Source organism: Neomonachus schauinslandi, chromosome 8, assembly GCF_002201575.2.
Source record: "Neomonachus schauinslandi chromosome 8, ASM220157v2, whole genome shotgun sequence".
NCBI lineage: Eukaryota > Metazoa > Chordata > Mammalia > Carnivora > Phocidae > Neomonachus > Neomonachus schauinslandi.
In genome coordinates, this window is record NC_058410.1 from 106,042,028 (window position 1) to 106,062,887 (window position 20,860).

Here is a 20,860-nt window from a genome sequence, read left to right on the forward strand (position 1 = left end):
GGAGGAAGATGGGAGAGGGGGCTGGAGGAAGATGGGAGAGGGGGCTGAAGGAGGGGAAGGAGGAGCTCATATGGCTCAGGCAAAGTGAGGAGCATCAGGGGTGAGCGATGTTGGCGGCCCAAGGGTTATCCTCTCCAGCTTGAAATATGAGCTCACTCCCTGGGCACTGAGTGTGCTGGGAAAACTTTAGCCAGGGGAGTTGGGAGGGCAAGGGGTTGTACATAGACATGCACACTGAAGCACATCAGGGTGGGAGTGGTGGGGGAGAAAAGGCCGTGTCAGAGCTTTAGAACAGGACGTGGGACCAGCGCCCTTGGGTGGCGGCAAGGTGCCCTTTTGAAGACCCCAGGGCACGCTGCAGGGCTTCAGCTCATGGGATAGAGGAGGACAGAGGGGGTCAGACAAGATTTAGAGAATTTCTGCCTCTGACCCTGCCACTGGAATTGAGTATTTCTCCAGTCGGGGCTCATGAGGACATCCTCAGCCCTGCAGAGGTAATGTGTGGGGACAACAGCTCTTCATACCACCACCCCAAGTCTGGGGAAGGCAAGGGTCGCCCCAGACACCCCCACCTTTGGAGGTCCTTTCCATCTCCCTCCACTGCCCACTCCCACCTGCTAGGAGAGTTCCCCTTTATCACCGGGGTCTGTCTCCCACTCTTCCCACCCAGGCATTCACCTTGACCAGCTTTAATGAACACGCGGCGGGGGGGGGGGGCGGTTATCTCACCCCCTCTGAAGGGAGAGCCCTCCCAGAACCCAGGTCAGGAGGCTGCAGAGTTTAGAGACAGGACTGAGGTACATACCCTCCATATTTTGCCTCCCTCCTCCCTGGGCAACTGCTGTTCAGGGCCAGAGGGCAAGAGGGAAGGGAGGAGAGTGACGCAAGCGGTGTGAGCACAGTCCCTCCAGGACCCACACTCCAGGGACCCAGCAAAATAAACAGCAGTGAACGGAGCGGCAGAAAGGAAACCCCGATGTTTTGGGGCCAGCGCCAAGAAGAGGGGAGCAACATTTGCACGGTTTTGAGATGGAGCATCGGGGCTGACATCCGGCCCCGGCCTCAGACCCACTGAATCCACTAGCAGGTTGGAAGTTAGCCCTGCTGTTCACCAAACCACCGCCCCCTCCGTAGAGAGAGGCCCTGGTGGGGCCAGGCAGCGAAGGAAGGAAAGCCCCCTCCGGCCTCTAGACCTCCCAGCTGCACAGCGAAGGCCTCGCCCTTGCGACGGGCCCCACGCGGTGCCACAGCACAGTCGCCGCTAACAGTCACAAGATTCATTGAAAGGCTGAACGGGAAATCTCGAGTGTGCGAGTGTGCGTGGAGGAAGGGGAGGTGTCCCCCTAGGAACTGAGGGGCGGGGCTGGAAGAGCCGACCGTGTCCGGGCGGGGTTCCCCGGAGCCGCCCATCCCCTCCCACCCGTCGGTCTCTTTGTGTACAGGAAAGGCGGGGGGATCCGAACCCCATCGGGGTCCGTCCCGCGCACCCTCTCCTCCCTGCTCCCCGCGCCGTGCCCAGCACAGCCTGTCACCATCACGACTCCCCCCCACTACACGCCAGGGGCACGGTCCGACGAGGGGCAGGAGGGAGGACGGTGGGCGTGCCGGGGGGCAGCGGGGGGGGGGAGGTCACAGTGAGGTCTCTACGCAGGAGCCGTGGCGGTGCAGCGGCCGGTGGCTGTGGCCCAGACACCCCTCCTGCCGGTGCACGATGAGGACCGGGAAGTAGAGGGCGTCGTGGTAGGGCGGCGGCGGCCCGGCCTCCTCCTCGTCGTCGTCCTCGTCGTCCCCCATGCTGGCCTGGCTCGACAGGCGCGTCTGCTCGGTGGGGCAGCTCGCCTCGTTGACGCTCCCGCTCCGGCTGCGCCACAGGCAGCTGCGTCGGGAGCCGTAGAGGCGGCCGAGCGAGAAGCGGCTGCCCCCGCAGCCCGGGCCGCCCCCGGGCCCCGGGCCGGCCCGCGGGCTGGCGCAGATGCTGAGCGCGCTGCGCGAGAAGATGGACGAGCTGCTGACGGCGCGCTGGCAGTGCTCGCAGCTGCGCCGGTACGGGGCCACGCCCGCCGCGCCCGGGCCGCCCACCCCGCCGTAGCGGCACGCGGGCGCGTAGCCGCCGCCCGCCGCCCCCGCGCAGCGCGCCCCCAGCCCCGCCAGGTCCATGAGCACCGCCTCCGAGTAGCTGGGCACCAGCTGCTGGTTGGAGCGGATGTGCCACTCGAGCTCCGTGCTGTCCACCGTGTTGACCCGCGGCAGGCGGTGCGTCAGCGGGGGCAGCAGCTCGTCGCTGGGGCTCAGGCCACCGCCCGCGCTGCTCGCCGAGCCCGGGCCCTCCAGGCCGAAGAGCTTCTCCACGTGGTAGTGCGCGTAGGCCGTGCGGTACTCGGCCAGCACGCGCAGCGGCCACGACAGCGTGAGCAGCGCCGCGGCCCAGAAGGCCGACGAGCAGGCGTACCACGGCGGCCGGGCCGGGTCCGGGAAGGCCACCATGAACTCGCGGAAGTCCACGTTCTTGAGGTGCATGCCCTCGCGCGCCTCCATGTAGTCGTCCAGGCCCTCGTTCTCGGCGAAGAAGCGTGCGCGCTGGCACAGGTAGGCGTTCTCGGCCTCCACGCTGGCGAAGCTGAAGCACTTGGTGAAGCGCAGGCGCGTGGCCGGCGCGCCCTCCAGCCCCACCAGCGCCTTGGACACGTCGCGGACGCCGCAGCGTGCGTAGTCGAACTCGGCCTCCGCCACGTGCGTGTTGACGCGCTCATGGTAGACCTGCGGCGCCGGGGAGGGCGGCGGGAGTCGCTTCTGTCGGCTCACCCTCGTCCGCCCCATCGCCGCTCTTGCTGCCCGCTCAAACCCTAAGCCTGCCCCGCTTTAGAGCCCGCTTGGAGCCGGGTAGGATCTTAATACCTGCTTTACAGAGCAACGCAGGCCCTCAGAGTCATCCATTAGAGAGGAGGATGGGCTGGAAGTCGGACCTACCCCGGTGCACGCTAATTTTAATTAAGCCCTGCTTCATCAGGGGGTCAGGCGCTGGCCCTGAACTGCCCGTCGGGCTTGCCCGACCTTTTTGCCCCGTCTCCCAAGTCCCACGCTGCCCCTTCTTCCCTTTTACAAGTGTGTTCCCAGATGGGCCACGGAGGGCCCTGTCGACCGGTCTCTGTCTCTGGTCTCCCTGTTCCCACCTTAGCTCTCACCCAGCCCCCTCCATGATTGTCACAGGCCCCAGGCTTCTGTTTACCCATCCCAGCACTGAGACAGAGATCACTCTCCACTGAGAAAATCTCCTCTTCTTCCAGGGCTCTAATAATGCCTTCTCCTGGCGGGTCCAGGAAGCGCTAATTAGCCCCCGCCCCCACCTCTGCATGGGGCCTCCCGTGCCTACCTCCACCTCTTTGCCAGCAGACTCCCACCTCTGGGAGCATTGGACTTGGGATCCAGGGCCCTGGGTTTGAGTCTAGCACTACCACTTAGAAGCTGCAGACCTTGGGCAAGTCATTGAGCTTAGGATTCCTTACCTGTGGAAAAGGACCTGGGAGCAGCCACCTCACTGAACGGGTGAGAGCGTGCTGTGAGAGAGTGCGTGTGAAGCCATCTCCGACCATTAAGCACTAAGCTGAGATCCTGACAGACCCTGGGGCCAGACTGCCTGGGTTCAAATCCCAGCTCCACCACGTACTAGCTGTTTGACTTTGGGCAGGGTACTTAACCTCTCCAGGCCTCAGTTTCCTCATCTGTAAAATGTGGATAGTAGTTACCTAACTCATAGGGTCGTTATGAGGATTAAAGAAATGATTTGGTATTTATGATGTATGTCGGGCAGGGCCTGGCTGCTACGTGTTTGCCGTCATTACTATGGTTGGTACTGCCCTCCTGTTTCAGTGTCCACAAGAGCTCACTGCTGCTTGAGTTCCTCCCCCTGGGGGCAATCAGTCAGGGTCCCAGCGCCCCCCCCCCCTCCAGCCCCTCACCTGGGTGGTGGTGTAGGCGTCTCCATTGCGGTATCGGGTGACCTGGCGGGTGCGGCGGACATAGTGGTAGCTGATGGCCTTCCACCAGATACAGGGCGTGGCCTGCTGCATGCGGCCCACGCGCTCCCGCACGCTGCTCACATCAACACGGTGCTGCAGCTCATGGCGGGCTTGGCAGTGCCAACACTCCACCAGGTAGACGGCGTACAGCATGAGCAGAAAGGCCAGGGGGATGTAGACATAGCCGTTGGAGCAGGGGCTGTCGTGGTACATGAGGCTGTTGCCCTGGTAGGCGCTGCTGAAGGTGAGGCGGGTCACCGTGGTTACGTGGCACCAAGCCACGGCCCCCAGACAGCCGTACATGAGCAGCGAGAGTAGCAGGCACTTCCAGTGGGACTCACGGCAGAGGGACTTGGTGAAAGAGGGCTGGATGGGACGCTGCTGCTCACATGGGCGGGGGAAGGTCCAAGATGATTGGGAGTGAGACAGAGTGGCAGGACCCGGCACAGAGATGGATGGAGGGGTGGAAGCCAGCATCAGAGATGACAGGCAGACAGGGTCATGGAGAAAAGAGGTTAAGACCGAGATGGGAGCCAAGGGCCAAAGATAAATGCAGAAATGACCCAGAGTGAGGCATGGGGACAGGAGAAGAAAACAGAACACCAATACAGGGAAGTGTGGAGAGAGACACCCCAAAAGGCAGAGAGGGATCAGAGCAGAGATGGAGGGAGGAGGCCCCGGGTGGCAGAGAAGACACAGATGGATAGGATGGCACCCAGAGAAACAGAGTCCAAAGACAGACATAAAGATGGCCATGAAACAGGAGGTGTGGATGGGGAAGACAAGGGAGGACAGATAGGCATCAGCGAAGGCAGGTCCCCAGCCAGGACTCCTTCCAGGTGTTCCAGGAAAGTGGGGAGGGACTCACATCACCTTCCCACTTAACAGGTGGGACCCTCACATCTTCCCGATTCTTTGAGTCCTGGGTTCTAGAGGAGCCAGTCCTCTTTGACCCATCCACCTCCCTCACAGACAATTAGTCTCATACCTCCTTTGGAAGGGTTGGGGGGTGCCCAGGAAACCCCAAGCTCTGACTCTCCCCACAGTCTGACCCCGAGGCCCCCTGTAAGTCTCCTTCCTGGACCCTAACATCCTTCCCCTGTTCTAAGATGAGAAGAAGAGGACTGACATCTCTGAGTAGAAGGCAGTCCAGGAGGAGACAACCAGAAGGGCAGAGACAAGTGGCTGGGGAGCGGGGCTGTGGGAGCACTTTAGGGGGGTAGGGAGGAAGACGTTTGCAGTCCAGTCATTTGTCAAAATGATTCTTGGGGCTCTCTGGGGGCCTGTTAAAGCACTTGGCCCACTCCATCCCACGGTCACCCCAGTGAGTTGTTTACACGTCTAGACTGGGTGCTCCTGAGGGCAGGGTCTCATTCTCTGCATCCTGGGTGCCCACCATGGTGCTGGCGCCCAGCAGCCACTTAATAGATGAGAATTGAGTTGGATTTCTGGTGGTGGGCTGTGCTTTCCCACTCCTCCTCCCTGCTGTCTGGCTTTAGGACCCCCCCCCCCCACCCCCACAACACACACACCCGCCACTGAGATCCTGACTTCCTCCAGTTCCCCAGGCCTGACCTGGAGTCTAGCCACGGGAAGGGAGAAAAGGGTAGAAAGGAAGGGCACAGTCACAGACAGCAGGCCCTGGACCTGGTGTGAAATGCGAGGAAAGATCTGGAAGTGTGGTTGGGTAGGTGGGCTAGGCAATAGCACACAGCATATACAAACAAGATTAGGGTACATGTACCTTCCCGGGAGCCTTGTCCTTGGGGGGTGTGTAGATGTGCACCTCCGTGGGCCCGCCTGAGTGTGCACGTGTCCCATTGACAGCACATCTGAAAGGGTCTCTACCTGCAGGTCTGTCCCTGTCCATGTGCTTCTGCCCTAGTGCAGTGTGTATGTGTGTGCACGAGTGTGCTTGGGAGATGGGGGGAGGGGAGCAGGGCCACTGGTACCTTCCTCAGTCTCTTTGTTTCCAGGTTCAGAGGACTGAAGAGTAGGGCCCCCAACTAGGGATATGCTTATTTCCAACACTCTGAAGGATTCCTGGGCTCAGGGCCCCCCCTGGGAGTGGGGGAGCTGCGCGGACATTGGGAGAGAGAGGTGCACTCACACACTCCCAGTGACCCCAGGCGGAATCGCCTCTGTACACATTTGACCTTCTTAGGACCACAGCTCAGGTACCACCCCCATTTCCCCATGGTACTCTCCTGCCTCTGTAGCCCCTACAAGTCGCCCTTCCTGGCCTTCAAGATAGCATTCCCTCCGCCAAACAGGATTCCTGCCACCGTCCCCACCCCATCCGCCCGGGGTCCGCGAGGCTCCGCCCCTAGGCCCCTCCCCCTGCCCAGGACCCCCCCCCCCGAGCCCCGCCCCCGGCGCAGCCCCTTCCCCGCCACCGCGGACAGCTCCGGCCGCCGGTGGGGGTATCGGCGCGGGACTGCGGCTGCGGCGGCCGACTCGGGGTGCGGGGCGCCGGCCGCGCTGCGGCGGAACCGGCGGGGGCCGCGCGCGGCGGGGGATGGGGGGGCCAGGCTGCGGCCGCGCCCGGGGAAGGGGCGCCGCCTGTTCTCACCTCCTCTCGGGCGGGGCCCTCGTCCGCCGCCGCCGCCGCCGCCGCCGTGGGCTCCTCCGGAACCCCGGGGCCGCCACCTCCGCCGCCGCCGCCGGCGCTCTCTCCCGCGGCCGAGCCAGGGGGGGACATGGCGTAGAGGGGGTGCGTCGAGCTCAGGGCTTCCCGGGGGGCTGCCGGGGGCCGAGGGCATCCTGCGCTGGCCCTGGGGAGGGGGCGGGAGGGGGCGGGGCCCTCGCTGCTCCCCACCCCCCGCCGGGGGGAGGGGGCCTGGAAAGGGCACCGGGGGTAGGGGGCTAGGGGGTGGGGAGGCGGGCTGGGGGGCCGGGCCGGGGGGGCCGGGGCCGGGGGCGGGTGTCACCTTGAGGCCCTCGCGGCGCCGCTCCGCCTCCCGCCCGCTCCCGCCGCCGCCTTTTGTCTGAGCCGAGCTGGAGCCAGCGCGCCCCCCCTCTTCCTCCCAGCGCAGGAGCCCCGCCCCCGGCCCCCCAAACTCCGCCTTCCTCAAGCCTACCTAATAGCCACCCCCCAAAGAGGAGAAGCAACAGGGGCTCCCCGCACCCCTTCCCCACTCCCAGCCTTGCTCACCGCACCACCACCCCCCATCCCGGGAAGATCTGTGCAGCAACTCCTTCTGTCCCTTCTCGGTGGAGGGGGCACCAGCGGTTCAACCAACATCCCTCCCCGTCGTTGGTTCCCTCAAGTTCCTGGGGCCGAGGGTGGGGAAAGGAAATTGAGCCTTGGAACCCTAGGGAAGATCCTTATTCCCAGTTGGGTGGTAACGCTTAAGGCGGGAGCCAGCCTTCAGAGGCCAGACCCAAGTGAACAGAGATGGAATCGGGTGAAAGGGAAAGGATTGGAGCTAGATGTGAGAAAGGACTAACAGAGGGCAGAGGGGAGGACATTGGAATGGGGCTTCACAGAGCCATTTTCCTTCCCTAGAGAAACAGTCCCAAAGAAGCAATGAAGCCTGTGCATTGCCCTAGGCTGGAGATCAGGAAACCTAAGTTCCAATTCTTAATCCTGGCTCTGCCATTAAGGGGTTGTGTGACCTTGGGCAAGTGCCTTCCCCTCTTTAAGCCTTAGTTTCCTCATCTGTGCCTTGAAGAAGTTGCCTGGACAGTCTCTAAGCCTCTGCCCTTCTTCTGTGGGTGTAGGAGGCAAAATCATAGACCCCAGGCCAGGCTGAGTGACTGCAAGTAGCCCACCCCTTCCTGCCATCCACCCACACTGCTTCTCCCTGTACTGCCTGGGACCCGCAGAAAGAAAAATGACATGCATTCATTCATTCCTGGATGCATCCATTCAATAAACAGGCATTGGCTACCTCCTGTGTATCCTGTTCAGAAATGAAACATACAATATTCTACCCTCAAAGAGCACAAAGTCTAATGGGGAGGGGGCAATCATTATGATAAAATAGTATAAAGGCTATGCTTATTCAATCTGTGTGTGCACACTGTGGAATCCTACTGTGTGCCCTGTGCTACATTAGAGTCTTTGACATATAGTAACTGGTCCCCCATTTACCCACAAGGAACCAAGGTATAGGGAGTGTGAATGATTTACTAAAGGTCACCTGCTAGTATTCACAGAGCTAGTCCTAGAATCCAGATCTTTCCCATTCCAAAGGCCATGGGGATATTTGTGGGTAGGAAGTTAGCTTAAGGCAAAGTTTTGGAGAATCTAGTCTTTGGGACGGGACAAGTGCACCAATCTGCTGGGATTCTCACCTGAGGCAGAGTAGCCACAGCCCCTGTCCCACCCCACCCCACCCCACCCCCCACACCCACTCCTGGGCCTGCCTCCATTTTCCTATTCTCCTCTTTCCAGGCAAAGTGAAGGTGGCTGACTGGCTGCCTCCTGCTTCAGAACCATCCAGCCCGCATGATCCTCCACGGGTCAGTCATTCTGTCCTCCAGACCCGAACAGAGGAAGGGTGTGGTCCTGAAGAGGCAGGCCTCGCCCCCTTTCTCATGGCAGAGGAGGAATCTCACTTGGTGGCTAACTCCAGTGTCTCCCACCCATATTTTGTGGGAAGCCCTGCCTCACATCTAACTCCAACCCCTCTTCTGGTCTCAGCCGGTTCCACCTAGTTCAGTCCTCACTGCAGACAGAGTGCAGAGTTCCTAGCCCTGCCGTTTCCTAACCCAGATAGGAGGATCACACTCCCCATTTAGTTGTTGTAATCTTGCTCCTGTTCCCCACGCCTACTGCCTGCCTGTCTCCACCTCAGGGGGGCTTTGGAGGAGAGCTGGCCCAACTCCTTTTGGCCAATCCCAGAGCTCCCAAGAGATAAAGGACCCCTGACAACGCCCCCCCCCTTCTCCATTCACACACATCACCCTTCCTTGGAAGCTCAGGGGAAAGAGGGGTGAAGGGAGGGGGCGAGGAAGGAGCCAGCTGACCAGCTGGTCACCATGGCAACAGGGCCTGTTTCCTGAAGAGGAGCCTGGCTGGGGTGGGTGGAAGCTGGGAGTGGGGGTACTACAAAGGGAACCAGAAGAAAACAGCAGAGAGAGAAGAGGACTGGAGGGGCCGAGGAAGCAGTCAGGGCCTTGACCATGCTGAGGCCCGAGTCAGAGTCCCCAGGTCACCCTTCCAAATGGCACTGTATGGTCCCTCTCGCCATTCTGAAGTATCCCCAGAAGGGCTTCCTGTCAGAGTGCAGGCAGGGTCTGGAAGCAGCGAGTGACTCAATGCTGACCTCATGTGGCCAGAAAAGGGGCTGCTAGACACCTGTTGGGGTTCCGAACGAAACGCAGGATTGAGTTGGGATAGGTTTTCCCTTAAATTCAGCCTCTGTCTGAAGGAAAGGGTGGTCACTGCATACTCCTGAGTTCTTGTGTCCTTGCGGTGGGTTCAGACGCCCCAACTCCTTAGACCTTCATAAAGGAAACAAAATTTCATTGAAAATGTTTTTCAGGAGCGCCTGGGTGGCTCAGTCATTAAGCGTCTGCCTTGGGCTCAGGTCAGGATTCCAGGGTCCTGGGATCAAGCCCCGCATCAGGCTCCCTGCTCCGCTGGAAGCCTGCTTCTCCCTCTCCCACTCCCCCTGCCTTTGTTCCCTCTCTGGCTGTCTTTCTGTCTGTCAAATAAATAAAACCTTTAAAAATAAATAAATAAATTAATTAATTAATTAATTAAATTTAAAAAAAGAAAATGTTTTTCAAAGTTTTGGATTAGGGACAGGAGAACCTGGCCCTGTCCTTCCTGACTGGTTTGATCTTGGGCAGTTCAACTCACCTCTCTGGGTTGCAGCTTCCCAACTTTAAGATGGGGATGTGATAGTGCCAGATCTGAGCCCATGTAGTGTGGGTCTGGAGTTCCTGACTGTCTTTTTGCTCTAGCCTTTGAGGATGAGAGAGGAACATGTCAGGGGAGGAAGTTGCGAACATCTGAAATCACACTGACCTCAAGGGAAGGAGATGCCTCAATTTCCTTGGGCTTTCCCCTCGTGGCTTCTCACTGCCTCATGCTCAACACATCCTCTCCACTCTGGTTCTCCACAGGGATGAAGAGCAGTGGGGCATCTCCTCCCATCTGCCCACCACTCTTCTCTCTTGACTCACCCCTCCAAGCACACACACTAGGTACCTCTCTTCTCCCCAGCCTTCTTCCCTTCCCCTCACTCCACTGGGTAGTCGACCCCGCTGTGTGCCCCCACCGCACCCTGTTCTCACTCCTGTCTTAGCACAAGCACTCTATTATCATTGCCAGGGAGATTTTTTTTTTTTAAGATTTTTTATTTATTTATTTGAGAGAGAGAGAATGAGAGAGAGAGCACATGAGAGGGGGGAGGGTCAGAGGGAGAAGCAGACTCCCTGCCAAGCAGGGAGCCCGATGCGGGACTCGATCCAGGACTCCAGGATCATGACCTGAGCCGAAGGCAGTCGCCCAACCAACTGAGCCACCCAGGCGCCCCTGCCAGGGAGATTTTTGAAGGCTGGGACCATGGGACATTTTTGAATGGGGGTAGGATTAGTGGTTGTTGGTTATTACCGTTACTATGATACTTGGTTTTGCTTCCAGCAGAAAGACCAATGTCAGGCATATAGGAAAAGCCCCATACATGTTTGTCAAACAGAGGAATAGATGGATGAATAAAATGAGGTTACATGGAGGAGGGCAGTAGAAAAGCTGGTTCGTAGCTGTCTACACTCACTTCAGCTTCCTTCCCCCAATGCCAGAGCTGGAAAAGGGAAATGTTCCCTTGGGGATGATCTTCTAAGGTCATTGATGCCCCTGGGTTGATGGCACTTGGGGTAGAGGATGAATCATGGGGCACAGGTTGGGGCTCACTATGTGGGTGGAGTTTGCCTACAACCTCCCTAGGCCCTTTAGGCCCAGGGAAAGCAGGGACAGGGAAGGAGGAAAGATGTGCCAGCACTGGGGCTGTGACTGTGGTGGGGACCTCAGCAGAGCATGGCCCAGCATGTCTGGGGCCTCCCCATTCTGGCCCCACCATGAGGAACTAAACTTCCCTGACCCCTAGGGGTAACCAGATGTTGTAACTGCCCAGAGCCAGTGTTTCATCCCTGTGAAGAATGACCAGTCTGCTTTTTTAGACAACAAAAAAACATGACCACTCTGCATTTTTTTTTAAGACAACAGCTTGCCTGAGAAAACTCACTTTCAAAAAAAAAAACAAAAACAAAAAAACCATCCTTGGGGCGCCTGGATGGCTCAGTTGTTAAGCGTCTGCTTTTGGCTCAGGTCGTGATCTCGGGGTCCTGGGATGGAGCCCCACATCGGGCTCCCTGCTCAGCAGGAAGCCTGCTTCTCCCTCTCCCACTCCCCCTGCTTGTGTTCCCTCTCTCCTGTGTCTCTCTGTCGAATAAATAAATAAAATCTTAAAAAACAAAAAACATCCTTGTGCCCAATTCTATGTGATCTGGGAAGTTGTTGCAGGAGACCCTCTATCCAGGACACAAAGGGAGAACTGGTCCTTTAAAGACAGTAAGTATCCCCTTTCTTTCCCTACCCAAACTCCCGGGCACCGATAGATGAGAAAACCACAGAAATTGAGAGAAATGGGTAGGAGATAGGAAGCAGTGCTCTCCCTGCAAGATGCCCAGCCTGTGCAGACGATTAATAAATATTCCTTTAAAAACAAACGAAAAGGGGCGCCTGGGCGGTTCAGTCGCCTAAGCGGCTGCCTTCGGCTCAAGTCATGATCCCGGGGTCCTGGAATCAAGCCCCCATTTGGGCTCCCTGCTGGATGGGGAGCCTGCTTCTCCCTCTCCCCCTTCCCCTGCTTATGCGTGCTCTCTCTGTGTCAAATAAATAAATAAAAATATTTAAAAAAATAAAAAATAGGGCGCCTGGGTGGCTCAGTTGTTAAGCGTCTGCCTTCGGCTCAGGTCGTGATCCCAGGGTCCTGGGATCGAGCCCCGCATCAGGCTCCCTGCTCAGCGGTGAGCCTGCTTCTCTCTCTGCCTCTCTCTCTCTCTCTTATGAATAAATAAATAAAATCTTAAAAATAAAATAAAACTAAAAACGAATGAATGAATGGAAAAAATGAAGAAATGGAAGAAAGGAAGGAAGGAAGGAAAGAAAATGCGTGAAATTAATGAATGCAAAGAAGGAACAGAAAAATATGAATGCATGGATGGATGAATGAATGAATGAATGGGTGGATGAATGAATGAATGAATGAGTGGGTGAATTAACGCATGAGTGACTCAGGACCGGGTAACCCCTAACTCGAAGCCAACCCAGAGGGCGGGGTAAGGGGGATTCCGGAGGGCGGGGCCTCGGTCCGGAAGCGCCTGTCGGGGGCGGGGCCTGAGGGGCGGGGCGAGCGAGCGAGTCCGACTGGGCAGTCCAGCTGCCGGAGTAGCCGCTGCCGTGGAAACCTCCCCCGCTCCGAGGCTCGCCTGCGCTTCTCGCCGACCCCTGGGGCTCCCGCAGCCCGGGAAGGAGGCCACTCCCGGCCGGGCGCCAGCTCTGCAGGGCGGACCTGCAACCCGGAAAGGCGGCGCGGCGGAGCCCGGAGCCGGATCCTACTCGGACCTGGCCCCCGCGGGCCGGCACCGCTGGCATGTCGGAGGCGCGGAAGGGGCCGGACGAGACAGATGAGAGCCAGTATGACTCGGGCATCGAGTCTCTGCGCTCTCTGCGCTCCCTGCCCGAGCCCACCCCGACCCCAGCCTCTGGGCTCTCGGATGGCGGCGGCCCCCAGCCCTGGACTCAACCTCCGGGAACAGCCGAGGAGCCACAGAAGGAAGACACAGATGGGGAGCGAGCTGACTCCACCTATGGTTCCTCGTCGCTCACCGAGCCCCTGCCCTTGTTGGGGGGCACGGAGACCGAGAACCCAGCCCCACGCTCGCCGCTCGCCGCCGCGGGGGCGCTGAGCCCTCAGCAGCTGGAAGCACTCACTTACATCTCCGAAGATGGAGACACGTGAGTATGGGGTCTAGGGTGAGACAGGGACCCCGTCCAATTGATGCTAACTCCCGGCCCGCCAGGATCTTCAACAGGCCGGGAACCCACTCTGTGAGGATCCCTCAAGACACCCGCGCTGGAAGGGGCAGTCCCCACTCTCTCTTCCAAACTCGACTTCACTCTCAGCCCACTTTTGAGCTCTGGCCAGACCCGGACCAGAGGCCCTGGCATCATCTCTCTGCCCTCCCTTAGGGAGGTGGGCAGAGCTGACAGGGCCCTTACCAGACACCTGGAACCCCAGCTAGCAGCTTGGAAAGCTACCAATGACCCACCCTTGGAAGGGAAAATTCCCCTGACCAGTCCAGGGTTTTTTTGTGTGTTTTTTTTTTTTCCCACTGGGGGAGAGGGCATCCTTGTTTGCTCACTATCTGGGATTCCCAGCCCCTGACCTCAGAATACCCTGTCTCAAGGAACAAAAGGTGCCAATTACAGGTTGCCAGTGGGGGTCAGGAAGCAAAGGATGTGGGTACTGCCAGGGTGCAGAGCTGAGGCTAGCCCTAAGAAAGAGGGGGTGAGCCAGGCTGGGGCACTCTTGCCCCAGCAGACAGACAGGCGGCTGGCTGCCCAGCTTACTTCCTTCTCTGCTGCAAAAGGGGAAGTGAGGGCTGGAGTCAGCTTTACCGACACCCTCCACCTCCTGAGCCCCCCAAGTCCCCCTCACTGTCCTGTCTGATCCCTTTACTTTACTCTTCCTCCCCCAGGCCCAGGTGAAGTTTGGTGGGGACTGGGCTGGGGGACAGGCAGTTGAAGTAAGAAGCAGTTTGTGTGGGAGGGACTGGCCAGCTGAAGATTTGCCCCTTAGGAAGAAGAAACACTGTCAGGTGAGGACTTGGAGGCGAGAAACAGAGTGGAGTGGGCTGGGGTCCCAGATCGGGGATGCTGGAATGCATGGCAGTGGGGAGGGTAGAGAAGGCCGGAGGTGTCTGTCCTGACCTGCTTTTTGGAGATGGGAGGGTCCTAATCCTGGGTTGCCTTTGACAAAGATAGCCTGTGGACCCAGTGGGTGGGAGAGGAATGACCCCAGGCCTTTTTTTTTTTTTTTTTAAGATTTCATTTATTTATTTGAGAGAGAGAATGAGAGAGAGCACATGAGAGGGGGGAGGGTCAGAGGGAGAAGCAGACTCCCTGCCGAGCAGGGAGCCCGATGCGGGACTCGATCCAGGGACTCCAGGATCATGACCTGAGCCGAAGGCAGTTGCTTAACCAACTGAGCCACCCAGGCGCCCGACCCCAGGCCTTTTTGTGACCTGCCCAGATCAGCAGCCCTCAGGCCCAGAATCAAGATTTGGGGGGCTCCATGTGGAATACCTATGACTGACCTTTGACCTAGGGATTGAAGGCTTCTGACACTGCTGTCCTTTGTTAGCCTCTCTCTCTGTGTGCAGCTGTTACCTAGTTAGAGACAGGTGTTGTGTCTAGACTGTGGAGTTGGGGTGGGTGGGGTGGAGAAGAGGTGTCAAGACTCCCCAGGAGGTCCCTAGAGGGGAGGGGGCACTCTCTTCCCTCAAGGGTGTCTGGCCTATAGGACTTATGGAAGTGGGAAGAGGAAGTGGGAGGAGGGGAGACAGGGAGAAAGGGAGGTGGCTGCAGGAATGTGACCTAGAGAACAGGCTCTGGCCGAGGGGATTTCCAGAGCGGTTCCTCCCGCCCTCCCTCCGTCACTCTCTCCTGCCGCCCGCCACCAAGCCTGCCCCCCTCCTGCCTGAACAGCCCCCTCCCCAGCCCAGATATGCCTTTACCCAAACTACCCCTCAGGGCAGTTAATGCCCCAAGGCAGCTGTCCCGGCCTAGACCCTCCAGCTCTGGCTTTCGTTTTCCCCACCTGATGTGGGGAAACCCCAGGACTGGAACTTCCCTTCCCTGCTGCCCCCTCCCACCTTAGCAAGAGGCTAAGGCTCTTTGGCCCCCAAAAGCCGCACGTTTTCTGCACTGCACAGACCTCCCCTTGGAAGTGGAGGCTGAGTGGAGGGCCTCTGGTCAGGCCCCACCCTGTCCGCGCTGTCTGAAGACTGACCCTCTTGATTCCCCTGTGAAGGGCAGCAGAACAGGATGCCTCGCTGGCTCCTGGCTCCTCTTCCAAGAGCTTCTGTTTTCTCTCCCCTGGAATGTGTAACACTGAGTCGCTGCGAGTGGGGGTAACCCCACTCCTGCCCTCTGAGTCCTCCCTGTTGGGGTTGGCGGAGGTGGGGAGCTCAGGCCCGGAAACCACCTCTGTGCTACCCCGGCAGCTTTCAGTTTGGCTTTGAGCTCTAGCCGGCCTGCCAGGGCCCTGGGGCCAGAGGGGAGTGGGGTGTGGGCAGGCCGAACAGGAAGGACCTTGTCCCATCAGCACCCTGCCCACGCTCCCACTCTGCCAAGGCCCTCCTGAAGGCCAGAGATGGGAACTTGGAGCTCGCAGCCCCAGGATCCTGGCTTCCCTCACCAACCCTCGCTTCCTGGCCCGAACTCTCACTTCCTACACCTACCTACCCTGTGAATGGCTTCTTAGAGATCGATGTGTTCTTCCTTCTAACCCCAGGACCCCAGGACCCTAGCTCACTATCTAGGGCCCAAGCCCTGACACTAATCCCTGTTCCTGCTGCCTCCTCCTCCCAGGCTTGTCCACCTGGCGGTGATTCACGAGGCCCCAGCTGTGCTGCTGTGTTGTCTGGCTTTGCTGCCCCAGGAGGTCCTGGACATTCAGAACAACCTTTACCAGGTGGGTGGGGGGAGAGGGTGGGCTCTGCCCAGATACCTACACCTGCCCCATTCCTAGCAGCCACATTAGGCTGCACACTCCGGAAACTGGACGCCAGGCACTGGGATAGAAGCTGGTGATACAGACAGGAGTAAAACACAGCCTCTGCCCCCTGGGCGAGGGGGCTCATGTCAACACCTAGTTACGTAGCACGGTGACAAGAATTGTGATAGAGACACATACCAGCTACTGTGGGATCCAGTGTCTGTGGGGGCAGCCAGGGAAAGCTGAATTCAGGAGGAGGCATCTGCGTGGAGCCTTTTAAAAGAGGAGTACGCCAGGTGGAGGCTGCCTGGTACCTCTGTATTTTCCTCCCTCCAACCTTTCCTTGTCACCTGGACCCTGGGGATAGCAGAGGTCTCCCCAGAGGGGGAGGGGGTAGACCCCGCCGCCATCTGTCCTTTCTCCAGGGGCTGTGGGGACCTGCAAGAAGAGAGGGGCCCACTTCCCTCACCCTGCCTCCAGAAATGGGGGTCCCAAGAGCTTGGTGGGCAGTGACAGAGGGAAGGGTTTAGCAGCATTTCCTTGGAAGACCAGGGCCACAGCCTTTCTAAGCTGCCCTCAAAGAAGGTTCTGGCAGCTCATAATTCCTGGGTTCACCCTAGCACGTTCCCAGAGGCAAGAGCATGCTAGAGTAGCCCCGGGCCCCTTTGTGCCTACAGACAGCACTCCATCTGGCTGTACATCTGGACCAGCCCGGTGCAGTTCGGGCCCTGGTGCTGAAGGGGGCCAGTCGGATGCTACAAGATCGACACGGTGACACGGCCTTGCATGTGGCCTGTCAGCGCCAGCACCTGGCCTGTGCCCGCTGCCTGCTGGAGGGGCGGCCAGAGCCAGGCCGAGGACCACCCCACTCCCTGGACCTCCAGCTGCAAAACTGGCAAGGTATGGGCGGCCTCAGGGCCCGTGGGATAAGGGGGCAGGAGATGGACCAGTTCCAAGCACACAGGTACTCGCTACATCTTTGCTGAATGAATGGATGCATGAATGAATGAATGAATGAATGAATGAATTTGAGAATTTACTGAGAGCCTGCTGTGTGCAAAAGAGAGAGCTAAACCTTGCCCTCAAGGTATTTAGTTTAACAGAGATTAGATGAACTCATTAATGCACGTAACAAAAACGTACTGAGGGCCTTCTATGTGCCAGACATTATTCTGGGAGCCGGACTTGCATCTGTGAACAAAACAGAGAACGATGGAGGCCGGCAGTAAGGCTAAGCAGGGAGTTCTCTAGCAGGTTAGCAAGCAGTAAGTCCTGTGGGAAAAGTAGAGCAGAGTGAGAACTAGAACGGCAGGGTTGCGGGTGGGTGTGATTTTGAAAGAGAATGGCCAGGGAGACCCTCAGGGAGCAGGGACATTTGAGCAGAGACTTGAAGGAGGTGAGGGATGTCACTTTGAATCTAGGTCTGGAGGCAGAGGGGGTTCCACGCCAGAAAGGAGTCAGCAGAAAGGTTAGGGGAGCCCAGGGCAGGAGGTGGCCCCTGGGGAGGGGCTGGGGCCTGGGGATCCTGGAGAGCTGTGAAGAAGGTGGTTTTGCCACAGGGCATGAAGGCGGGTAGAGTTTGAGAGAGGTGGGGGAGGGGGAGGGAGAGAGAGAATGGGGGAGGGGTATGGGGGGGAGGGTGCGCCTGTATGTGAGGTGTCACTCAGCCACCTAACCCCTGAAGCATGAAAGTTTCAATAACATGACTCTGAAAAGGTGGAAACTTTGAGTTCCTTTTCCCTCAGACTTTTGAGGGGGTTTTTTGGGTTTGTGTTATAACAGTCCTGTGATCAGAGGCACTGAGTTGGCAGTAAGTCCCTTGGGGCTGAGGGGCAGGGAGGTCCCTGAAAGCGGGGGAGAGAGAGTTGCTGGATGCAGATGAGCAGCCCCCACCCTCACCCCATCCCAGGTCTGGCCTGTCTCCACATCGCCACCCTGCAGAGGAACCGGCCGCTCATGCAGCTGCTGCTTCAGAACGGAGCTGACATTGACACGCAGGTGAGGGGGCCAGTCGGGACCCAGCCCGGGGCCTGCCCCACCGCCTGATCCAGCCCCGGCTCCCCTGCCCAGCAGTCAGAAATGGTGGCACTCACCTCCTTATCCAGGGCCCCGGGCCCAGCAGGATGCGGCTTGAGGCCCCTTGGCTGACCTCCTTATTCCCCTCCAGGAGGGCACGAGTGGAAAGACCGCGCTGCACCTGGCTGTGGAGACCCAGGAGCGGGGTCTGGTGCAGTTCCTGCTCCAGGCTGGTGCCCGGGTAGACGCCCGCATGCTCAACGGGTGCACACCCCTGCACCTCGCAGCGGGTCGGGGCCTCAGCAGCATCTCATCCACTCTGTGCGAGGCAGGCGCCGACTCCCTGCTGCGGAACGTGGAGGACGAGACTCCGCAGGACCTGGCTGAGGATGTAAGGGGCACAGGCTCATCTCTGCTCTGCAGGACCTCCCACACCCATAGCAGAGGCAGGCGCGTAACAGCTGAAAGGGCCAAGGAGTCGGGATTCCGGGGTGTCATCCACAATCCACGACTCTGCCACTCACCAACTGTGGGACCTGGGGCAAGCCTCTGCCCCTCCCTCAGCCTGTCTTCTTAGTTGGTCAAGACCAGGGAGCTCAAACTTGGACTCTAACAGGATCAGTGAGGCCAACTAGGTATAAGACAGGGTGGTGGGGCCTGTGGGAGATCAGAGCCTATGCCCAAGGGTCACTCTACTTGGCTTCAGCAGATAGTCGCAGAGGAGGAATGTGGGCCCAGCACTTCCAAGTCTTGGAGTTTTTTAAGAGAAAGGTTAGGGGAGCCCAGGGCAGGAGGTGGCCCCTGGGGAGGGGTGGCCCCTTAAAACCTAGATTTCCTGTACAGTCTTTCCATTTTAAAATGTTCAGTGTAAAAAAGTATTCGGGGGCGCCCAGCTGGCTCAATCAGTAGAGCATGTGACTCTTGATCTCAGGGTCATGAGTTCAAGCCTCACGTTGGGCCTAGAGCTTTCTTAAAAGAATATTCAAAATGTTTCATAAGTACTCCACCCCATTGCCAAAAATCCCTCCAGACCTATGGGCTAGATCATCTCTGGGGTCCTGGTTAGCTCTGCTATTCTGACATTATCTTAGAGAGTGAGGGCTTGTTTAAGGCTTCAGGGCTCTGCCTAGCCTGGAGGGGCCTCTATTTGGGGAATTAGTAGGAAGTAGGAAGATTTGTTCCCCGATGTCCTTCAGCTGTCATTTGGTGGAGGGGAAAAGACCCAATCTGTCTCCCCAGCTCCCTTCCTCCACTGCTGCCTTTTCCCCATGGGCCCTGATCTTGCTTCTCTCCATTCTCTTTCTCAGCCCTTTGCTCTTTTGCCCTTTGATGACCTGAAGATCTCTGGGAAGCCACTGCTGTGTGCCGACTGAAGCCAGGGCAGAGTCTGGGGCCCCGGAGACTCCATCTCTTCCCATGTGGAAGCTGGAGCCATAGCTGCTGCAGTTTGGGCCCAGACAATGTGCCCTCCTGGTGTCCTGGAGACTGCTGAGGCCACAGCCTGGGGCCAGCACAGTCCTGAGCTGAGAGGAGGGATCACAAGTGAGAGAAGGCCAGTCTGGAAAGAAGACCTTCCTAGGTGGACGGAGATTCTTGAAGACTCCCAAAGCCCCGGGTATCCTGGGCGAAGCCTGTTTGACTCTAGAAGATGGCGGGGGCTCTTGTTTCTACCCATGTCCAGTCAGCCTGAAACTGCCAACCAGTAGGAAAACATGGACTCTCCCGAGTGAGGAGAGAAACTGAAATCAGCAAGCAGGACCCTGAGGGGTTCCATCTCACTGCTGTTGAGGACTCTTAAACACTGTTGTTTAAAGACTTCACACAGAAGGCCCTGAACTGAGCCTTTGGGGAAGGGGAAGTTTCAATAACATGACACTAAAACAGCAGAGACCTTTAAAAAGTTTCCCCCCAGCGTTGTTTTGTGCATGTGCATGTCCATGTCCATTGGGGATTTTTAGGTAGGCCTGCCTTGTGACTTTATGGTAGAGACAGAGAGAAGGAAATTGCCACCTGAGCAGGGTAGGACCTTGCTAGGTGCAGGGGGGGGCGGGGGGGGGAGTTGGGGGGGTCGCTAACAGTCCTCAGGCCTCTCTGTCCATTACAAACCCTTGCCCTTCTGTGGAAACAGAGGGATAAAGAGGAGGTGAAATGAGAAGATCCCCCCCACCCCCCCGCGGGAGTGGAGTGCTCATCGCTGCCCTGGAGGAGCCCGGAGAGAAGAGTGAGCCTATGGAGGGTAACAAAAGGGAGCTATGGCTTTGTATGTTTTTCCTTTCATTCCACAAGTTTGAAGTCCCTGTTAGGTGAATATGGTCAATATGGGTATGGGGGAATAAACCAACACAATCTCTGGCCACTTGGATCTTATAGTCTAGTGAATGAGACAGCCATTAAAATCATAAACATCCAAATAAATATGTAATTACAAGTTGCAGTGGATGCTGTGAAGGAAAAGTAAAGTGAGGAGAACACAAGCTGGTGGAGGGCCTTACTTTGGCTAGTCAGGGGAGGTCTCTGAGGCGTGTGCTCGCAGCCTGGACAGAAGGATGAGTAAGGGATGTGGGGAGAGCGTTCAGGGGCACGCCTTTGGTGAACTAGAGGACCTGAGGGCAGGCCAGTGGGACTCCGCAGAGGGTGGGTGAGTGGGCGAGGTGGAAGGGCCAGGTCATGCAGAGCCTCGAAGGTCATGGGTTGTTGGGGGACAGAACTGCAGCTCAGCGGAGAAAGATCTTCCTGTCAGAAATCGGGAAAGGGGTAACGTAAGAGGAAGTGCTTGGGACGCAGAACCTCAATGTCCCCGTCCCAAGATGGCAGGGGGCACCACTACCTCCCGGGTTGGTTGTGAGGGCTAAGGGCGATGGCGAAGCGGGGTGGGGGTGCGCGGCCTGGGGGCTTCCCGCCTCCCCATCCTCCGCCCCTCGCCCCTCGCCCCTCCCGGGGTAGCCCTGCTCCCGGCTCCCGAGCCGCGTCTCCCTCCGGGCCACGCGGGGGCGCTGTGGCCTGCCGGCGGCCCGGGGCGCTGCGTGGTCGCGGCTGGGGGCGGAGGGGCGGCCGCGGGGAGGGGGCGGGAAGAGCGGGGCACTTCCGCTA

General features: G+C 58.5%; 2 protein-coding genes across 2 annotated transcripts; one reads left to right on the forward strand and one right to left on the reverse strand.

Annotated features, from left to right (window-relative positions):
- Positions 1-1,629: 1,629 nt before the first annotated feature.
- On the reverse strand, positions 1,630-6,717 carry TMEM151B (transmembrane protein 151B). Its single transcript, XM_021691927.2, has 3 exons — positions 6,589-6,717; positions 3,957-4,397; positions 1,630-2,757 (listed from the first exon to the last, which is right to left on the reverse strand). Exons 1-3 carry the CDS (start codon positions 6,715-6,717, stop codon positions 1,630-1,632), a joined length of 1,698 nt encoding a protein of 565 aa, XP_021547602.2.
- A 5,668-nt stretch (positions 6,718-12,385) lies between these two features.
- On the forward strand, positions 12,386-19,797 carry NFKBIE (NFKB inhibitor epsilon). The gene is made up of 6 exons (XM_021692045.2): positions 12,386-12,990; positions 15,628-15,730; positions 16,432-16,654; positions 17,664-17,752; positions 17,922-18,161; positions 19,078-19,797. Exons 1-6 carry the CDS (start codon positions 12,626-12,628, stop codon positions 19,141-19,143), a joined length of 1,086 nt encoding a protein of 361 aa, XP_021547720.1. The 5' UTR covers positions 12,386-12,625; the 3' UTR covers positions 19,144-19,797.
- The last annotated feature ends 1,063 nt before the right edge of the window (positions 19,798-20,860 follow it).

Excerpts from the sequence above, each read along its gene's own strand:
- TMEM151B (XM_021691927.2), bottom strand. The coding sequence starts at position 6,717 with ATGTCCCCCCCTGGCTCGGCCGCGGGAGAGAGCGCCGGCGGCGGCGGC. Across the intron at positions 4,398-6,588 it reads AGGGCCCCGCCCGAGAGGAG|CAGCGTCCCATCCAGCCCTC; the intron begins GTGAGAACAGGC and ends CCATGTGAGCAG. Across the intron at positions 2,758-3,956 it reads ACGCCTACACCACCACCCAG|GTCTACCATGAGCGCGTCAA; the intron begins GTGAGGGGCTGG and ends CCGGCGCCGCAG.
- NFKBIE (XM_021692045.2), top strand. The coding sequence starts at position 12,626 with ATGTCGGAGGCGCGGAAGGGGCCGGACGAGACAGATGAGAGCCAGTAT. Across the intron at positions 12,991-15,627 it reads ATCTCCGAAGATGGAGACAC|GCTTGTCCACCTGGCGGTGA; the intron begins GTGAGTATGGGG and ends TCCTCCTCCCAG. Across the intron at positions 15,731-16,431 it reads TTCAGAACAACCTTTACCAG|ACAGCACTCCATCTGGCTGT; the intron begins GTGGGTGGGGGG and ends TTGTGCCTACAG.